The sequence below is a fragment of the Antechinus flavipes genome, chromosome 5, assembly GCF_016432865.1.
Source record: "Antechinus flavipes isolate AdamAnt ecotype Samford, QLD, Australia chromosome 5, AdamAnt_v2, whole genome shotgun sequence".
NCBI lineage: Eukaryota > Metazoa > Chordata > Mammalia > Dasyuromorphia > Dasyuridae > Antechinus > Antechinus flavipes.
The window spans coordinates 32,452,717-32,468,443 of NC_067402.1; the positions used below are offsets into that span (position 1 = coordinate 32,452,717).

Sequence of the window (15,727 nt, forward strand, 5' to 3'; positions counted from 1 at the left end):
CCCAAGAGTGTTACATTTCTCCCTCTATTCTCCTTCACTGAAAAGCTCATTGCAAAAAAGAAACAATACATGGAATTTTACTTTCTCTTTTCTTTCAGCATTCATTGCATTTTTCCCATTTGTTTTGTCTTGGGCCACTCTTGTGATGTGATTACTCTAGGTAATGCCAGTATGAAAATTCTCTTTTCCATTGCAGACTAGTACTTGTTCAGTTGTTTCAGCCACATCCAACGTTTTATGACCTCATTTGGAGTTTTCTTGGCAAAGATATTGGAGTGATTTGCCATTTCCTTCTCCAGCTCATTTTGTAGATGAGGAAACTGAGGCAAAGAGGATTAGTGACTTGGCCAGGGTAGAAGCTGTCAGCTAGTACGTGTCTAAGACCAGATTTGAACTCATGAAAATTATTCATCTTTACTCTACTATGCCACCTAGCTATAAAATACTTACTAGGCAACTGGGACACTAATTTGTAACTTGTGGAGGATTACATGTTCAGTTTATGTCAGGGGCTAGATTGAACTTTGAACTTCTTGATCTATAGACTGGCTGTCCACTCACTACATGATGCATTTTTCACCTTTATTTGTATCAGGGACCCTTTTGCCAGATTGATGAAGTCTATGGACCTCTACTCAGAATATTTAAAAAAATATATAAATAAAATAAATAGGACAACTAGGAAACCAATTATGTGAAATAATCATCAAAAATACATATATTTTTAAAAGCACAAGACCAGTTTAGGCATTAACTGATGCCATTATTCTATGGAGGCATCACAAAATCTTTAGCTGCCTTCATTCTGAGAGAATTGTTATATGCAAGTTAAATAGGCCATAAATATACTGAAAATGTACTCCTCCTTTCAAAGGCATGTCACGCACTCTGCTCATTCTCAAAGGAAATACATTCATTATTGCAACCCTGAACCTGTGTCTCTACAAGAACTTTCTCTCTGTTCTTCCGACCTTCTAGATAACATATATTAGAAAGTCAGAGGACTTGACTTTATAGGTGACATCCTGCTGAGAATGATAACTGATATAATGGGTGACATCAGGATCCCAAAAGGTTTTGATGGGCTGCAGGACTGGACTCATTCCTAAAAGATAAAATTTGGAAGGAATAAATAGAAAAGTCTTTTACGTTGTTTAAAAAAAAAAGTCCTGTGTGTATACATGTTCATGGAATGAATGCTTACTATTGAGGATAGGAGAGACATGAGAAGTTATGAAAAATGATCTGAGGCTTTTGTAGATTCAATAAGAGTGTGATATGATAAACCCTAAAATATATTGGGCTCCTGGGGTGCATTATAGCTGTTATAGCTTCTAGGAATAGGACAATGATCTACTCTGCCATCATTGAATTATATCTAAGATATTATGTTTAGCTCTGGGAGTCAGATTTGAAGGAGACTATTGATAAGCTGGATAGTGCCCAGAGGAGAGCAGCAATGATAGAGAAGGGCCTTGAGTCCATGTTGTATGGGAATCAATTAAAGGAAATGGGAATGTTCAATCTGGAGACAAGAATCCTCGGGGGGGGGGGGGGAAATGACAGCTATCCTCAAGTGTATGAGGGGTTTCATGCCTTTCAGAAAGTATTAAACTTGTTGTCAACCCCTAAAGGAAAGAACAAGAAAAAGCAGATAGAACTTGCAAATTTAAGACTGATGTCAGGAAAAACATTCTAATAATTCTGGCTGTGCAAAGGTGGAATGAGCTGTCTTAAGAAATGAGGCATTTTACCCCGATCCCCAACTCCCAAATTTTTTAAGCAAAAGCTTAAAGCACATGTGTCAAGTACAAAATAATGGGGTTCCTGTTCCATATGAGTTAGAGTAAAGGAATTCTGAGATCTTTTCCAACTCTCAAATTCTAGGATTATGAGTCTGAATTTGAGCTCTCCTTCCTCACCCTCACACGTCTTAAAACCTTATCTTCCCCTTAGCACAGTATCCAGTACAAGTATGTGCTATCTAAGTACTTGCTCCTCAAGATTCATTTTTAGGGCTACCTCCTGATAGGAACCTTTCAGCTTTTTGCATTTGTTTGTGCTGTGCCCTCCTCTTTCACAACTACTTTGTATATTATTTGAATTATTTATCTGTTTATATATGATGAGAGATTTTGAATAGTAAAAGGCTCAGGAGTTGTCTAGTCCAAACTCCTCATTTTATGGAAGAAATATCTGAGGACTAAGGAGGCTAAATCATTTTCTCCAAGGTCAAATGGATATCTGAATATAGGTCATTGGATTCCTGAGTCAGGACTCTTTCTCCTTTATCTGTTATTTCTTATTGTCCCCAGGAACCCAGCTTTTATGTTTGACAGCATATGATATCTGGCACTTTGTCCTTATTACAAAATTAGTTTAATTGAATTGAATATGCCCCATTCAGGACAATTCAACAAATGTGAACATTTTTACTATATCTCTGAGGATCTTAATTATTGATTAGCTCCTTTATAACTTATCATCCTTGTGTTCACTATTGCATTGAGTTAAGATATCATGTAGGTAGATATTCCTTCCAATAAGACAGATTGTAACCTCTCTACAATTGAAGAGATGACAGGTTGCATATTATGGCTAATTCTATGTAATCACATTTGCTTTATTTTGTTTGTTTTAGCAAAGATGCTAGAGCAACTTGCCATTTTCTTCTGCAGCTCATTTTCCAAAGATAGAGACTGAGGCAAATAGGGTAAACTGACTTGCCCAGGATCATATAGAGAAGTGTCTAAGGCTGGATTTGAATTTGAATCTTATTGATTGTAGACTGAGTACTCCATCCACTATGCCATTTACTTGCTCAGATAAAAGTTTATCAGCCCATATGAGCCTCTTCAAAAGTAATGAGCTTGGTCCTTAGGATGCAGACTTGATGTCATTAGGCTCAGACTCAAAAGGCTATTGCCACTAGTATAACTATAGATAATTCAGGGTCATCTCCACCTTATAACATGGTACTGATGAAAAATATTCATGAAAAAGTGATTTTGTTTTGTTTTCTATTTTGCTTGGTAAATTGAAGGGTATATCTGAATTTTTCTTATTTACTTATGGAGGTAAATTATGTTCCTCTTCTCAACTCACAGAATTTTTTTGGAGGGAGGTAGCAAAATAAACCATAAGGAATTGATGTCATGTTTCAAAATCACTATGCTAAGTAATCAAAATTCAAAGGATTTTGTCCAGTATTCTTTGTGAACATAAAGAGAATGTGAATATCTTAAGGATAAAGAAAATGTCACTATTTTTTGGTCCATAATACCTGACACATAGTAGGTGTGTAAAAATAAATGTTGAATGAATGAATGAAATAATTTTATTCATGAATAGATGGCATTATCCATTCTATGTTCAGGACAGCAAATCACATGTCTTAGAATAATCAGCCATCCAAGAGATTTGAAATCTGTAAATACAAAGACTTAAAAAATGAATGAATGAATGGATATTATCTATTCTTTGTTCAAGGCAATAAAGACTCACAATTAAAAGAAATCAACCAGTCTAAAGCATCAAAATCTCTAAATACAAAAATTTGTGAATGAATGAATGAATGATTTCATTTATGGGATGGGTAGTGTTAGGTAATCTATGTTCAGGACCATAAAACTCAAATATCACAATAATCTATTATAATAGAGAACTGACATCTCCAAAAAGAAAATTTCAAAACTATTCAACACCAGTTTGGGCATGACAGAAAACAATGGATTCATTATATCCTGAAAATGAACTGCCCTGGAAATTCCTCTATGAACTAAGAAAACAATATTTGAAGGGGTTCCCCCACAGAGTAAGTCATTTTGTAAGAGAAGATCTTTATTCCTAAAACTAGGCAGGATCTTTACCATTATTGCAATTTACTTGAAATCATCACATAATTTTAGAACTTTGGAAGTTACACTACATTATAGACCTTTTTTGGGGGGGGAGGGATGAGATGTCTGGATACCATGTATGTTATCTAATCTGATGATTTTTTTTTTTTTTTAGTCTGATGTTTTGTTTTTAGAGTGTAGTACATACCAAAATCACAGAAGTGACAAATGGAATAGTTCCATTATCTTCTCCCTATAAACCACCTTTAGTTCTACTTTACTCATTTCCATCAGGGGCGACACCATGCTTATAATTACCAAGATTAGCACCTTAAAGACTTCTTCAATTTGATTTTCTTTATTTTTCTTCCCCACTCACCCCACACCAAATACTCTTAGTTGCCAAATTCTGTTCATTGATACCTCCATATCTGTCCTATTTTCCTCTAATTATGTAGTTAGAGTACTTATCCCTTGCCGAGACTATTTTAACATCCTCCTAGCTCATCTCCTGACTTTCAATTCTTCCCTTTCCAATCTACACTCCACATAGCCTCCAAAATAACTTTCCTAAAATTTTGGTCTGGCCATATCACTTCCTCGTTCAAGAATCTTGAGTGGCTGCTTATGGTCTCTACATTTAAAATACCATCTCCTTCCAGACTTATCCTCCCTCAGACTATCTATACTATTTATACCCAATTAAACTGACCTTCTGTTGATCCTGGATCGTGACATTTTCTCTCTTGCCTCTATAAAAAGGCCTGGTCATGTGCAAATGCTGTCTGTCCTTCAGTCTTTGAATGCTTTCCCCTTCATCAACTTTGTCTTTTGGAAAGCCTGGCTTCCTGGTTCATCTAAGTTGCTGGTAATTATGTAACACTTTTTACATTTTAATTCTCCTCAGGTGCCAGTGCTATTTGTTCCAAAATAACTATGTTTTTATTTAGCTGTATACATATTTTATCTTTTCTTTTTGTCTTATCCTTTGGGTTTTTTTTTTTTATATTTCCAGCCTTTAGCACAGTGCCTTGCTCATGAGAGCTACTACAGAAATTGCTTGTTAAATTGAACAGAGATTTTTTTTTTAATATGCCAAAGCAGTTTGAAACAGTGCCTTCATAGTTGAACAAATACACAAGATCCTAGGTCATGGGAACCGAGAAGGAAAGATGTGTAGGAAAAACAACTGAATGAGTCTCTTCAAAGTTAATGAAGTTGGTCCTTGGACAGCAGATTCAATGTCACCAAGCCCAGATTCAAAAATGCTTCTATCGTAAGAAGATGTACTACAGGTTAATGTTACTGTCATAAGTCTAGATGATTCAGGGTCACTTCTACCTTATAATGTAGTACTGGAGAAAGATTTCTTAAAAGAAATTCTAAGAGGTGTTTTGCTCTCAGAGATGTTTAGGTGCAAAATACTGAAATCCTAGACCAATAGAATTTAAATTTGGTAGGATCTAGCAATATATGGCTCCTATTTGTATAATCTTTAAGAATTCTTGATCACCTCTACATCCCAAACAGTCACCAAAGGAGCACTGACGTGTAGGAACTTAATGTATTAATGGTTACAAGTTTTCTTAACATTTTCAGGCAGATTATCCTCTACACACTTATTTTGTTAAGAGTCAGAAGAAATTAGCCTTTAGCCTATTTTATTTCATTTCTAGGGCATTTCACGAAACATTACTCAGCTTGGATAGGGCTTATAGAGTAATTATCCAGTTGAATGATGCTGACATTCCCCAATGGATCCCATAAATCTGGTACTGATTAAAAAAAAAAAACAACAACACTCACCGTTCTTCTTGTAGAACATAATTTCTCCCTTGAATTCTGTTTTTTCTTCCAATGATTTTTCTATCTGGAGTGTCAACTGCTCATTTGTCTCACCACCAAAGAGAAACTTACAACTACAGCTCTTCTGCATGACCTCTGTGCGGGCAAATCCAGCCAGCTCACAGAAGCCATCGGAACAGTACACGATAGGGAAACCCTTGGCCACCTGGGCGTTGGCAAGGATGAAGTTACTATCTGTTGAATAACATGGAGAGGAAACAAGAGTTAGAAACTGGCATGTTTATAGCATGTTTACAAGAGAACATATAGCACACTGAAACCCAGCATGCATGGAACCAAAGAGGGAAAAAAAAAAAAAAAACAGAGGTAAACAACAAAACCATTTAATGTGCCAGGAATTGCATCCATATTTATAAGCTGGCATTCAACAAACATTTATGAAGCATTTATTATGTACTGGGACTGCACTAAGCACTGGAAATACAAATAAAGGCAAAAGCAAGATTTCCATTCTCAAGGAGCTCACATTCTAATAGGGAAGATATAATGTCTATAACTGAATATGTAAGATATTAATGGAGCAAATGGAAGGGAATCTCAAAGGGAATGATGATAATAGCTGAAATTTACATAGTGTTTCATTAAAGTCTGCAAAGGACTTCATATGCATTATCTTCTCTCATTCTTATAAGAATCCTGCATATTATTATCCTCATTTATGGTGGTGGAAGTTTAGAGATGTTTTTACTTGCTTGTCCAAGGTCATGTTTCCAGAAAATGTCACCTCTTGGAACTTTTAGTTTTATTCAAGTTTAGTTCAAGTGCCAATTGCCAGACAAGAACCTTCCTAACATTTTGTCTCTTCATTTTCCCTTCCAGCTATTACTCTTTATGTATTTCATATTGACTTATTTGGATACATGTTTTTCCTTACTTCAGTCAATTGGTCAAGAAACATTTATTAAACATTGATTATGTGCTGGGCACTGTACTAAGGGCTAAGGATACAAAGAAAGGAAAAAACAACTCCTCCCCTTAAAGAGTTTATCTTTTAATGGAATAGATGACATAAAGAATAACTGGGTACATGAAAAGTATATACAATATAAATTATAGGTAATTTTGGAGCATATTCCCTGGGGAAAGGAATGGAGAAGAGTAATTGGGAAAAGCACACCGCACAAGGTTTTTCTTGAAGAAAAACAAAAAGCTAGGAGCTGGAAGTGAAGAAGAAGTAAAGAGTGAACTTCTTTTCATTCTTGTCCTTATATTCTTAGCCTAGGATAGCGTTTGACCCATTTGCTTTTGTTGAATCATTTCAATCAGGTCCAACTCTTTGTAACCTTATTTGAGGTTTTCTTGGCAAAGGCAATAGTTGGACATCTTTTTCTCAGCTCATTTTACAGATGAGTAACTGAAAAAAACATAATTAAGTGATTTGCCCAGGATTACACAGCTAATAACTATCTGGGTCCCACATTTGAACCCAGGTCCTCTTGACTGTAGGGCCAGATAGTGCAACCCACTATCCATCTGGCACATAGGAATCATTCAATTTATTTTTGTTGAATCAAGTTGAAGTGTTAAAGACAGAATTGAAACTGATATCTTCCAACTTCAAGTCTAACTTTATCTACCAAATGCCAGCACATCTTAGTTTTGTTATTTATGCTTTGGTTTCTCTCCAAATTAGCTGCATCTTTCACTTTTTATTGGCCTATGTTAGGAATTATAGATGATATATATATATGATACAATCCTTGATTCAAAGTGCTTACAAGAGAAAAAAGACTAACATACATAAACAGAGCAATAATAATAACATAAAATTTAAAAATAAGTAGTGTATGGCCAGTCTGTTATGGTGGTAGTGAGAATTTTGGAACTTCCTTCACAAATGAAATGAAATCACAGAAGAAAGAGAGAGCAAGAGAACAAGAATGACAGTGAGAGCAAGAACGGGGAGAGATAGAGACAGACATACAGAGACAGAGAGAAGAGACAGACATGAAGGAAGGAAGGAAGGAAGGAAAAAAGGAAGGAAGGAGAAATCATTGGATACTACAGTAGAAGACATCATATAGAAGTTCATGTTTAAACTGAGCTTTGAAAAGTAGCTAGAGGTTAGCTATGGGGAAAAGATTATGAGAATATGCCATGTAAGGATTTAAGAGCAGACAGGTGGATTCCATTGTGAAAAGGAATTTTAGTTAGGGTACAAATTGTAAGTCATGTGGCAGAGTAAACACCATTTTATTCACGCCTCTTCACTATGAAGGTAAAAAGCAGTGTGTCTATGTAGTGAAGTAAATTTTCAAGATTTCACTGCTGAATGGCATATAGTGTATGTGAGTGCATATGTTTTTATATGTGTGTACATATGTTTGCTTCAATTAAATCATTAACATATTCATGGGCAGCAGTTTGTGAGTAGTCTTGGCTTGGATATAACACACCAATTTGTACTGCTGAGACAATTGTGGTTCTTCAAACGCTGGATGTCTTTGGAGAAATCTTGATTTGTCCTTTATTCCATTGTGCTCTAATGCAATAAAATCTGAATCTGTATTATACTGTATGTATCAGGAACTGTGCTCAACATTGAGCTTGCAAATATATATAAGCAAGACAGATCCTGTTCTAAAGGAAGTCACATTCCATATGGGAAGATATAATATGAAGGGGTATTGAAAAGGCTGGGGAGATAGGGAGAAAGATACTTACATTTGAGGTAGGGTTATGGTGAGGAGTTAAGCAGAAAGGGAGAGAAACAAGATTTACTTATATACCAAGAAGTGGGTAAGGGGAAGCCACTGACAAGAAAAGCAAAATCTGAGTGCTGGGGATGACATAATTCAATGAAAAGACCAGTTGATTGGAAGCAAAGGGAACATTCAATCCAACTGAGGAATCGATGGAAAAACTGCTGATTGAGTACTTTGTGCCAGATATTTTGCTAGACTCTTGGGATAGAAAGGTCAAAATGGAAAAAAAAAAAGTTCCTGCCTTCAAGGAACTGACATTATGGGGATTTTATATGTGTATATATATGTACAAACATAGTTCACATGTGTGTGTGTGTATATATACATACACACATATTTATATATGTACAAACATAGTCCAATGTGCAAATAGTCCAAATTGCAACAATAATTATGAGGTCAGTTCAGTGAAAGAAGATGCTGGATGATCAGGAAAAAACTTGTTTAGAAGATTGTGTCTGAGGTGAACTTTAGGATAAACTGACAATTCTAAAAGGCAGAGATGGGGAAGAGGGAGAGCATTGCAGGCAAGAATGAGTGTGCAAAGATACAGAAATGGGAGGGTGTCTCTGTGTGTATGTGTGTATATGGGGTTGTGTGTGTGCGTGTGTGTGCACACATGTGCAGATATGGGAGATTCTCAAGAAATCAACTTTGATCAATAAAATTTAGGAATAAGAATAATGAATAATGTACTGGAAACGTAGGTTCAAACAGAATGATTATCCAGTCTAACAAATGCATTAGACATTACACATTATGTTTTATTGGGTTTATGGTCTGGGTTGTAGGAAAACAACAAGTCAAGGTCATTGAAAGAGAGGAGAAGAAGAAACTAGAGATTCTGTTGTGGGGAAGAGGAGGTTGAAGAGGGAGTGAGATGGAAAGAGAAAGGTAAAAAGGAGGGAAAACAAAAGGGAGGAAGCGAACAGAATATTGGTCACCATGTTAGAGAATTCTAAGGACTCAACATGAGGTCAATAAAAGAACTGCCACATTTGATAGGCTTCTGCTTGAATTTGAACACCATGAATTAATGAGATACAGTTTTTCAGGTATAAAGGTAAAATCCTGAATTTAGGTTAAATATTATGTTTTAGGAGGTCAATTTTACAAGTATATTAAGGGAGAGATGGAATTTAATAGCAGTTCATAGGGAAAAGGATTAAAGTTTCATTGGCTACACTATGAGTAAATGTGGATATAGCCACTCAAAAATTAAATCAAATTGCAGATGTATTAAAAGAAGCATGTTTTCCAGAGGAAAGGAAGTAGCAACATCTATCTCTCCTCTTCAATGGTCAGAGAGCATAAAGTAGGGATGATACATTTCAGATCCCCTAGGCAACAGAATGGGGAGGGGCATATTGGCTAAATGGGATACACATCACATAAATAATGGGTGAAAAAACTGCTGGAAATTTAGCCTAAAGAAAAAAAAAATTCAGAGGGACATGATATTTGAAGATCTAGTCCATGGATGAGGGATTGGCTATTGCTACATAAGAGAGAGAACTATGACCAGTAAGAGGAAAGAGACCGAGATCTAATTTCAAATTGAAGCAAAAAATTATTTTCTAACAATTAAAACAGAAGAAAATGGGTGAATGGCTTCACAAAATAGTGAGGTAGCTAAGTGTCATATATTGTAGGAGAGATTCTTTCATGGGAGCATGGGAGAAGAGAGAAGATTCTATCATCCATGTTAAACTCAGATATGAATGAGGGTCACTTAATCATGCATAAGAATCCTTGAGGGTTGAATAAAGATTGAGAAAGCCACCTGCTAACATCAATGAATATTATCTATATTCTACTGATTTTTCTTTATTTCCAGATTATATTTTAAACTAGTTTGACTTCTATTTGGGAGGGTTGTGGGCACACAATAACATTGATAGCTTACATTCTCAGAAAACTTTAAGGTTTGCAAATCACTTTACATAATATTATCTCATTTGAAATTAACAACAACCATGAAAGGTAGGTAAAGAATATTTTCATTTTATGGATGGAGAAACTGAACTTGAGAGATTTTTACTGATTTACTGATTTACCCAGGCTTATCCAACAAGTAAATGTTTGAGGGAAGATTTAAACTTCAATTTTTTTGACTTGGACCAACAACTTACTTATTATTCCTTGATGAATTTGTTATTTGAGATAAATCTGGACAATTGCATATTTTTTTCCCACCCCATCTGACATAGAAGAAGGCTACATCTCCTCAATAATTAGAACTATCTACTTCATGAAATTACCTTGAATTACTTCATATTCATGATATTAATGTAAATGTTATAACTTCCCTAGTAAAATGTAAGATTTTTGAGGGGAGATATTATATTTATATCTTTAATGCTAAGTATAATGTTCTTTATAAAGGAAGATGTTATTGAATGAATAATTATTAAAAAGAATGGTAGCTATTGCATTTCCTGAAAGGGAACCACAGATACCATTTATTATAATCCTTGCATTTTATAAAGGAAGAAATTTTGGTCCAGGGCAAGGGGTTTGCCCAAGATCTCATTGTTAATTACTGACAGAGAGGAAACTGGCCATTCAGATTGTCTGTTCAGTGAGTTTTCCATTAGGGCACTCTCTTTCTTGGGAAATGGCTCAATCTGGTAGAGAACACATAAAGAAAGAAAGAAAGAAGAAAAAAAATATTCTCTCCCCAGAAATCATGGTACTTGAAGACTAGGAAAAAGGGAAGTTTTTCCCCTTTGACAGTTGATGTAAGAGATGGTATAGTCAATCTCAGACTCATAGATGTAGTGAATCAAGCAATATGATTTTATTAAGCACTTAATAAAGAATGACAACCCCTATATTCAAGATGCTTACATTTTGAGAGGGGAACGCAACACACACACACACACACACACACACACACACACACACACACGCACACACACACACACACACATCCCCAAACCAGAAAGTTAAAAAGATGGGAAGAGACTTCAGAGGCTACCTAATCTAATTCTATCATTTTCAGATAAAGAAACCAAGTCCAGAAAGGTGGAATTACTTTACCAAGATGACAAATATTAAAAGACCTCTGATACTAAATGTGGAGTATTTTCTAAGATAGCACTATTGTCATCTCTCCTTGACTGATATGACAATAAGGACTTTCCCTCAACTAGCAGTGATGGTAGACAAGTACCACGGAAGCTCTGCTGTAACTCTAGCTTTTCCAAAGTAGTCCCTTTCCCCCATATTTCTCCTTTACTATTCCTATGACTTCTCTGCGACCATCTTGGCAGTTTGGGATACTGGATTTAATCTAAGAAACAATTTAAAGGCAGAAATGTAAAGTCTCAAGTTTAGGTTCAAAAATCTATTTTACAAATATAAGATAGGGGAGGAAGTGTTACAATGTATTGTGTGAAAAAACATCCGTTGCTGTTTGTGAATTGTAAGCTTAGTAAAAACCAAGTGTGATGAAGCAGCCAAAAAATTAATGTAATTTTCAGATATTGTTTCCAGGAATAACAAGATGATAATCCTCTTGTGTTCTACCTTTGCCAGATCACATCAGTCATACTGTATGGAATTTTGGTTAATATATTTTAGGAATATTATAGATAAACTTCAGAACTTTCAAAAGAGAACAATGATGATGATGAAATACCTCAAGTCCAAAACATACAAACACCAGCTTATAGAACTTAGGGATATTTAGTTTGAAAAGTAATAGATTAAGGGAAGGAATGAGAGTTGCTTTTTAGTATAACTCTATTTGAATAGAATCATAAAATCAAATATTTAGAGTTCAGAGAGAGCAGATCTCAGAGACTATTGAGTCTAACTCATTCAATTTATAGATGAGGAAACTGAGGTACAGGGAAGTTAAATGGATGGCACAAGGGAATACAGATCGTATCAGAAGCTGGGTTTGAATAGAGGCTCTCCACATAACTCCAACTCTAAAACTCTATCCTCTCTGAAGCAATATTAATCTAGTTCTGTTTGTCCTCAGAAGATAGAATTAGTAGCAATTTATAGAAATTTTATATTGGCAAATTATAGAAACTTATTTGTAGAAATAGCACATTAAGGTCTAATGGAGGGGAAATCTTCTCAACAATTACAGTCCTTCTGAAATTGAATGAGCTGCCTTGGGATATAGTGGTATTCTTAATTGGAGGTCTTTAAGCAAAGACTGATACCCACTGGTCTAGTGTATTATAGTAGGGGTTTTGTTTTAGATGTGGGTTATACTAAATGGCACTTAAGATTTCTTCCAACTTTAAAATTCTGTCCTTTAATAATTTTCTTGGTGACTCAATCTAAAGGACCAGAAGGCAGCTAGTGGTTCCTAGCTCTACAACTTTAAAATAAACACTTGGAACCACTTTGCTTTTCCAGCCACAAACACTATGTATTGAATTTTCACCACAGGGAAATTGCTACCTTGGAAATTCAGAACTACCTTCATCTGATTGCAATTGTCAATCTTACACAAAATCCTTTCCTGGTGACTCAGAAAGCAAAGTTATTTCAGGCTCCATTGATGAATGATTGAAACATTTCCACAGAGCTCTGAACTGGATTTGGACTGATATAACAGGGAGCCATTCAACAACTCCCCTCACTCTTTTTTTGTTACCTCATATTATTCTTTACAAGGAAACCATAGTGTTATTTCTGAATTTTGATGTAGTAGCAGCTATTAGAGGTACTCATTATGAAAACAGCCAAACGAGTCCAAATACTCAGCTCCAAGACCACTCCTGAGCAGTGAGGCCATTGAATATGCCCTTTGCCTGTAGTTAGTTCCCCCACCCAAATGACTTCAAGAAAATGTATAAAATAGAAAGGCTGAGCTAGATGACCTCTAATATTTTAAAAATCTATGAAATCTATTTACTTATCCATTCACTTCTTTTTATAAAATTTTACTTATCTTTTTTGTCTTTAGATTCCAAACATTTTTAGATGACTCCTACTTTATGAGAGATCCCATAACAAAGTAAAAGGATTTAGTAAAAGTAAGGATATAATGACCTTGGGGACAGCTAAGTGGTGCAGTGGATAGAGCACCAGCCCTGAAGTCAGGAGAACCTGTGTTCAAATCTGGTCTCAGACACTTAACACTTCCTAGGTGTGTGACCTGGGCAAGTCAATTGTCTCAAAAAAAGAAAAAAAAAATATATATATATACTTTACTTGAAAGTGCATACAACACTGTGTTGTGATACCCCATCACATTATATATATATATATATATATATATATATATATATATATATATATATATATATATTTATCTTTTCTTTCCTACTATTGGAAAAAAAGACAAATATTTTAGTGCGAATATGCATAATCAAGCAAAACAAATTTCTTCAATGTCTGCAAAAAATTACATACATTCACACATATATAGTCACACACATATTTCTACATATTTTAAGTGTATATGCATATATATACACAATGTACATATCTAGTATGTGTATATACACATATATGATACCCATTTATATATATGAATGCACATACATATGTTTCTACATGTATATATATATGTGTGTGTGTGTGTGTTTATACATTTTTTAATGTTACTGCCATTAGAGAATATACTTATTTGATCTTTGAACTATTCATAGTTCACAGATCTAGTAGTGGAATGGACTCTAGAGGCCATCTAGTCCAACCTTTCATTTTGCAAAAAGAAAAAACTGAGTGCCATAGTAATTAAGTGCCTTAAAAGCAGAGTTTCAGAGTTGGAAATAACCTAAAAGGCCATTTCTTTTGCAAAATATCAAGTTGAGTTCCAGAGAGATTAAGTGACTTAACATAATGATGGAAGGGACCTCAGAAGCCATCCTATTTATTCTTCTCATTTGCAAAGAAGGAAATAGAGGTCCTGAGACATTAATTGATTTAGCATAACTTTTGTGGACAATAAGCACCACATGTGGGATCTGAACTCAAGCCTTCTCATTCCTAATCAGTTTTCTTTCTACTATAACATGCAGGCGACACCTTTTAACAATACCCTTAAAAAAAAAAAAAGCAAATATAAGAGTTGTTCCACACCCACCCTGCTCCCCCATTCTAATCTATCAATTGTCTTTGCTCCGTAAGAGCATTCTTTCCAGGAGTATTTCATTGCAGGTAGCCCCTGATAAAGTTTAGGATACTCACTGTATGAATAGTGCCTTATTTAGAAAACACAGGGGGCTCCTTTTGTATTGATATCTGCTTGGAAACACATGTTTAATTGAGCACCAGGACTCTATTCCCCAGAGAAGAAATATGACATTTACTTTAGAATGAGGTAAAACAAAGCAGGCCCAATGGATGCCAAACTCACAATGCATTCAGAGCGATTCTTACATATGCTAAAGGTATTTAACCTTTTAAGGAATCAATTATACATAAGGAATCAGCATCTAAACACTGTCCTTAACCTTTCTCAGCTTGCTTCTAGCTTGCTTTTTTGTACACATTAAGCTCAAAGTATCAGTAAATAGTATTTTGAAATCCATTTACATATATGAGAAACAAGAATTTCCCTAAGTGTGTTTTTTTGGGAAAGCATGTCAACACCATTGACCGAATTCTTTGACTTCCCATTTCATCCAGAATTGATCTTCCCTTCTGTTATTCCAAGTGGACCTTCTGAGCACTATCAGTGGGCTCCTTGTTCTTTCATTTTCACCTGACATGATATTTATGGGTGGCTCTCCTGATTTTTCCAGCCTTAACCACTTTCAGATTCCCTAAGGGCAATTCATCAGACTTTTTTGGTGGGAGAAGGAATTCCCCTTACCAGAAATCCACAAACGGAGAGTATATGATCATTGGTGGGGTGTAATGCAGAGGGGATTCTGGGTCAGGCATGAGCTAGATTTGAAGTCTGTTGAAGTCATTTCCATCTCCAAGATTCAGTATTTCTGGATGTCTTTCCTATGTCTTCTGTGCTTTTATTTTATTTTCTTGGTGGTATGATGGCCAAAGACTTTCCTTTATATCTTAGCATTTCCAAAAGAAGCACAAAGCTACCATAATCTCATTACATTCACCATAGCCTGGTTTGCCCACAACTGTGAGAGTTAATTATTATTTTTAGTGTTGGAATAATTATTAGTGGAGGAGAGAAGTAAGCTGGGAATAGCATATTAGTCTCCTTGGCCTTCTTTCCAATAATGACATTGAAGACTGGGGTTAAGGTATTTATTTCTAAAGGCCAATTCAAATGTTGGCTATCACTGAAAACATATGAATATTTGCTTTTGTTTCATAAAATATGACTTTTTAATGGATTCTCCATACATATAATTCATATCCCTGGTATCT

General features: G+C 35.3%; 1 protein-coding gene across 1 annotated transcript in view; it reads right to left on the reverse strand.

Moving 5' to 3' along the window:
* The window catches only part of KCNH8 (potassium voltage-gated channel subfamily H member 8), a 291,316-nt gene extending 285,001 nt beyond the window's left edge, over nucleotides 1-6,315 (reverse strand). Inside the window, exons 1-2 of the mRNA XM_051962339.1 lie at nucleotides 6,276-6,315; nucleotides 5,646-5,879 (exon numbers count right to left, since the gene is read on the reverse strand). Of these exons, the coding sequence (XP_051818299.1) occupies nucleotides 5,646-5,879; nucleotides 6,276-6,315 (274 nt within the window). The remainder of the gene's footprint in view (nucleotides 1-5,645; nucleotides 5,880-6,275) is intronic.
* Nucleotides 6,316-15,727: the final 9,412 nt, after the last annotated feature.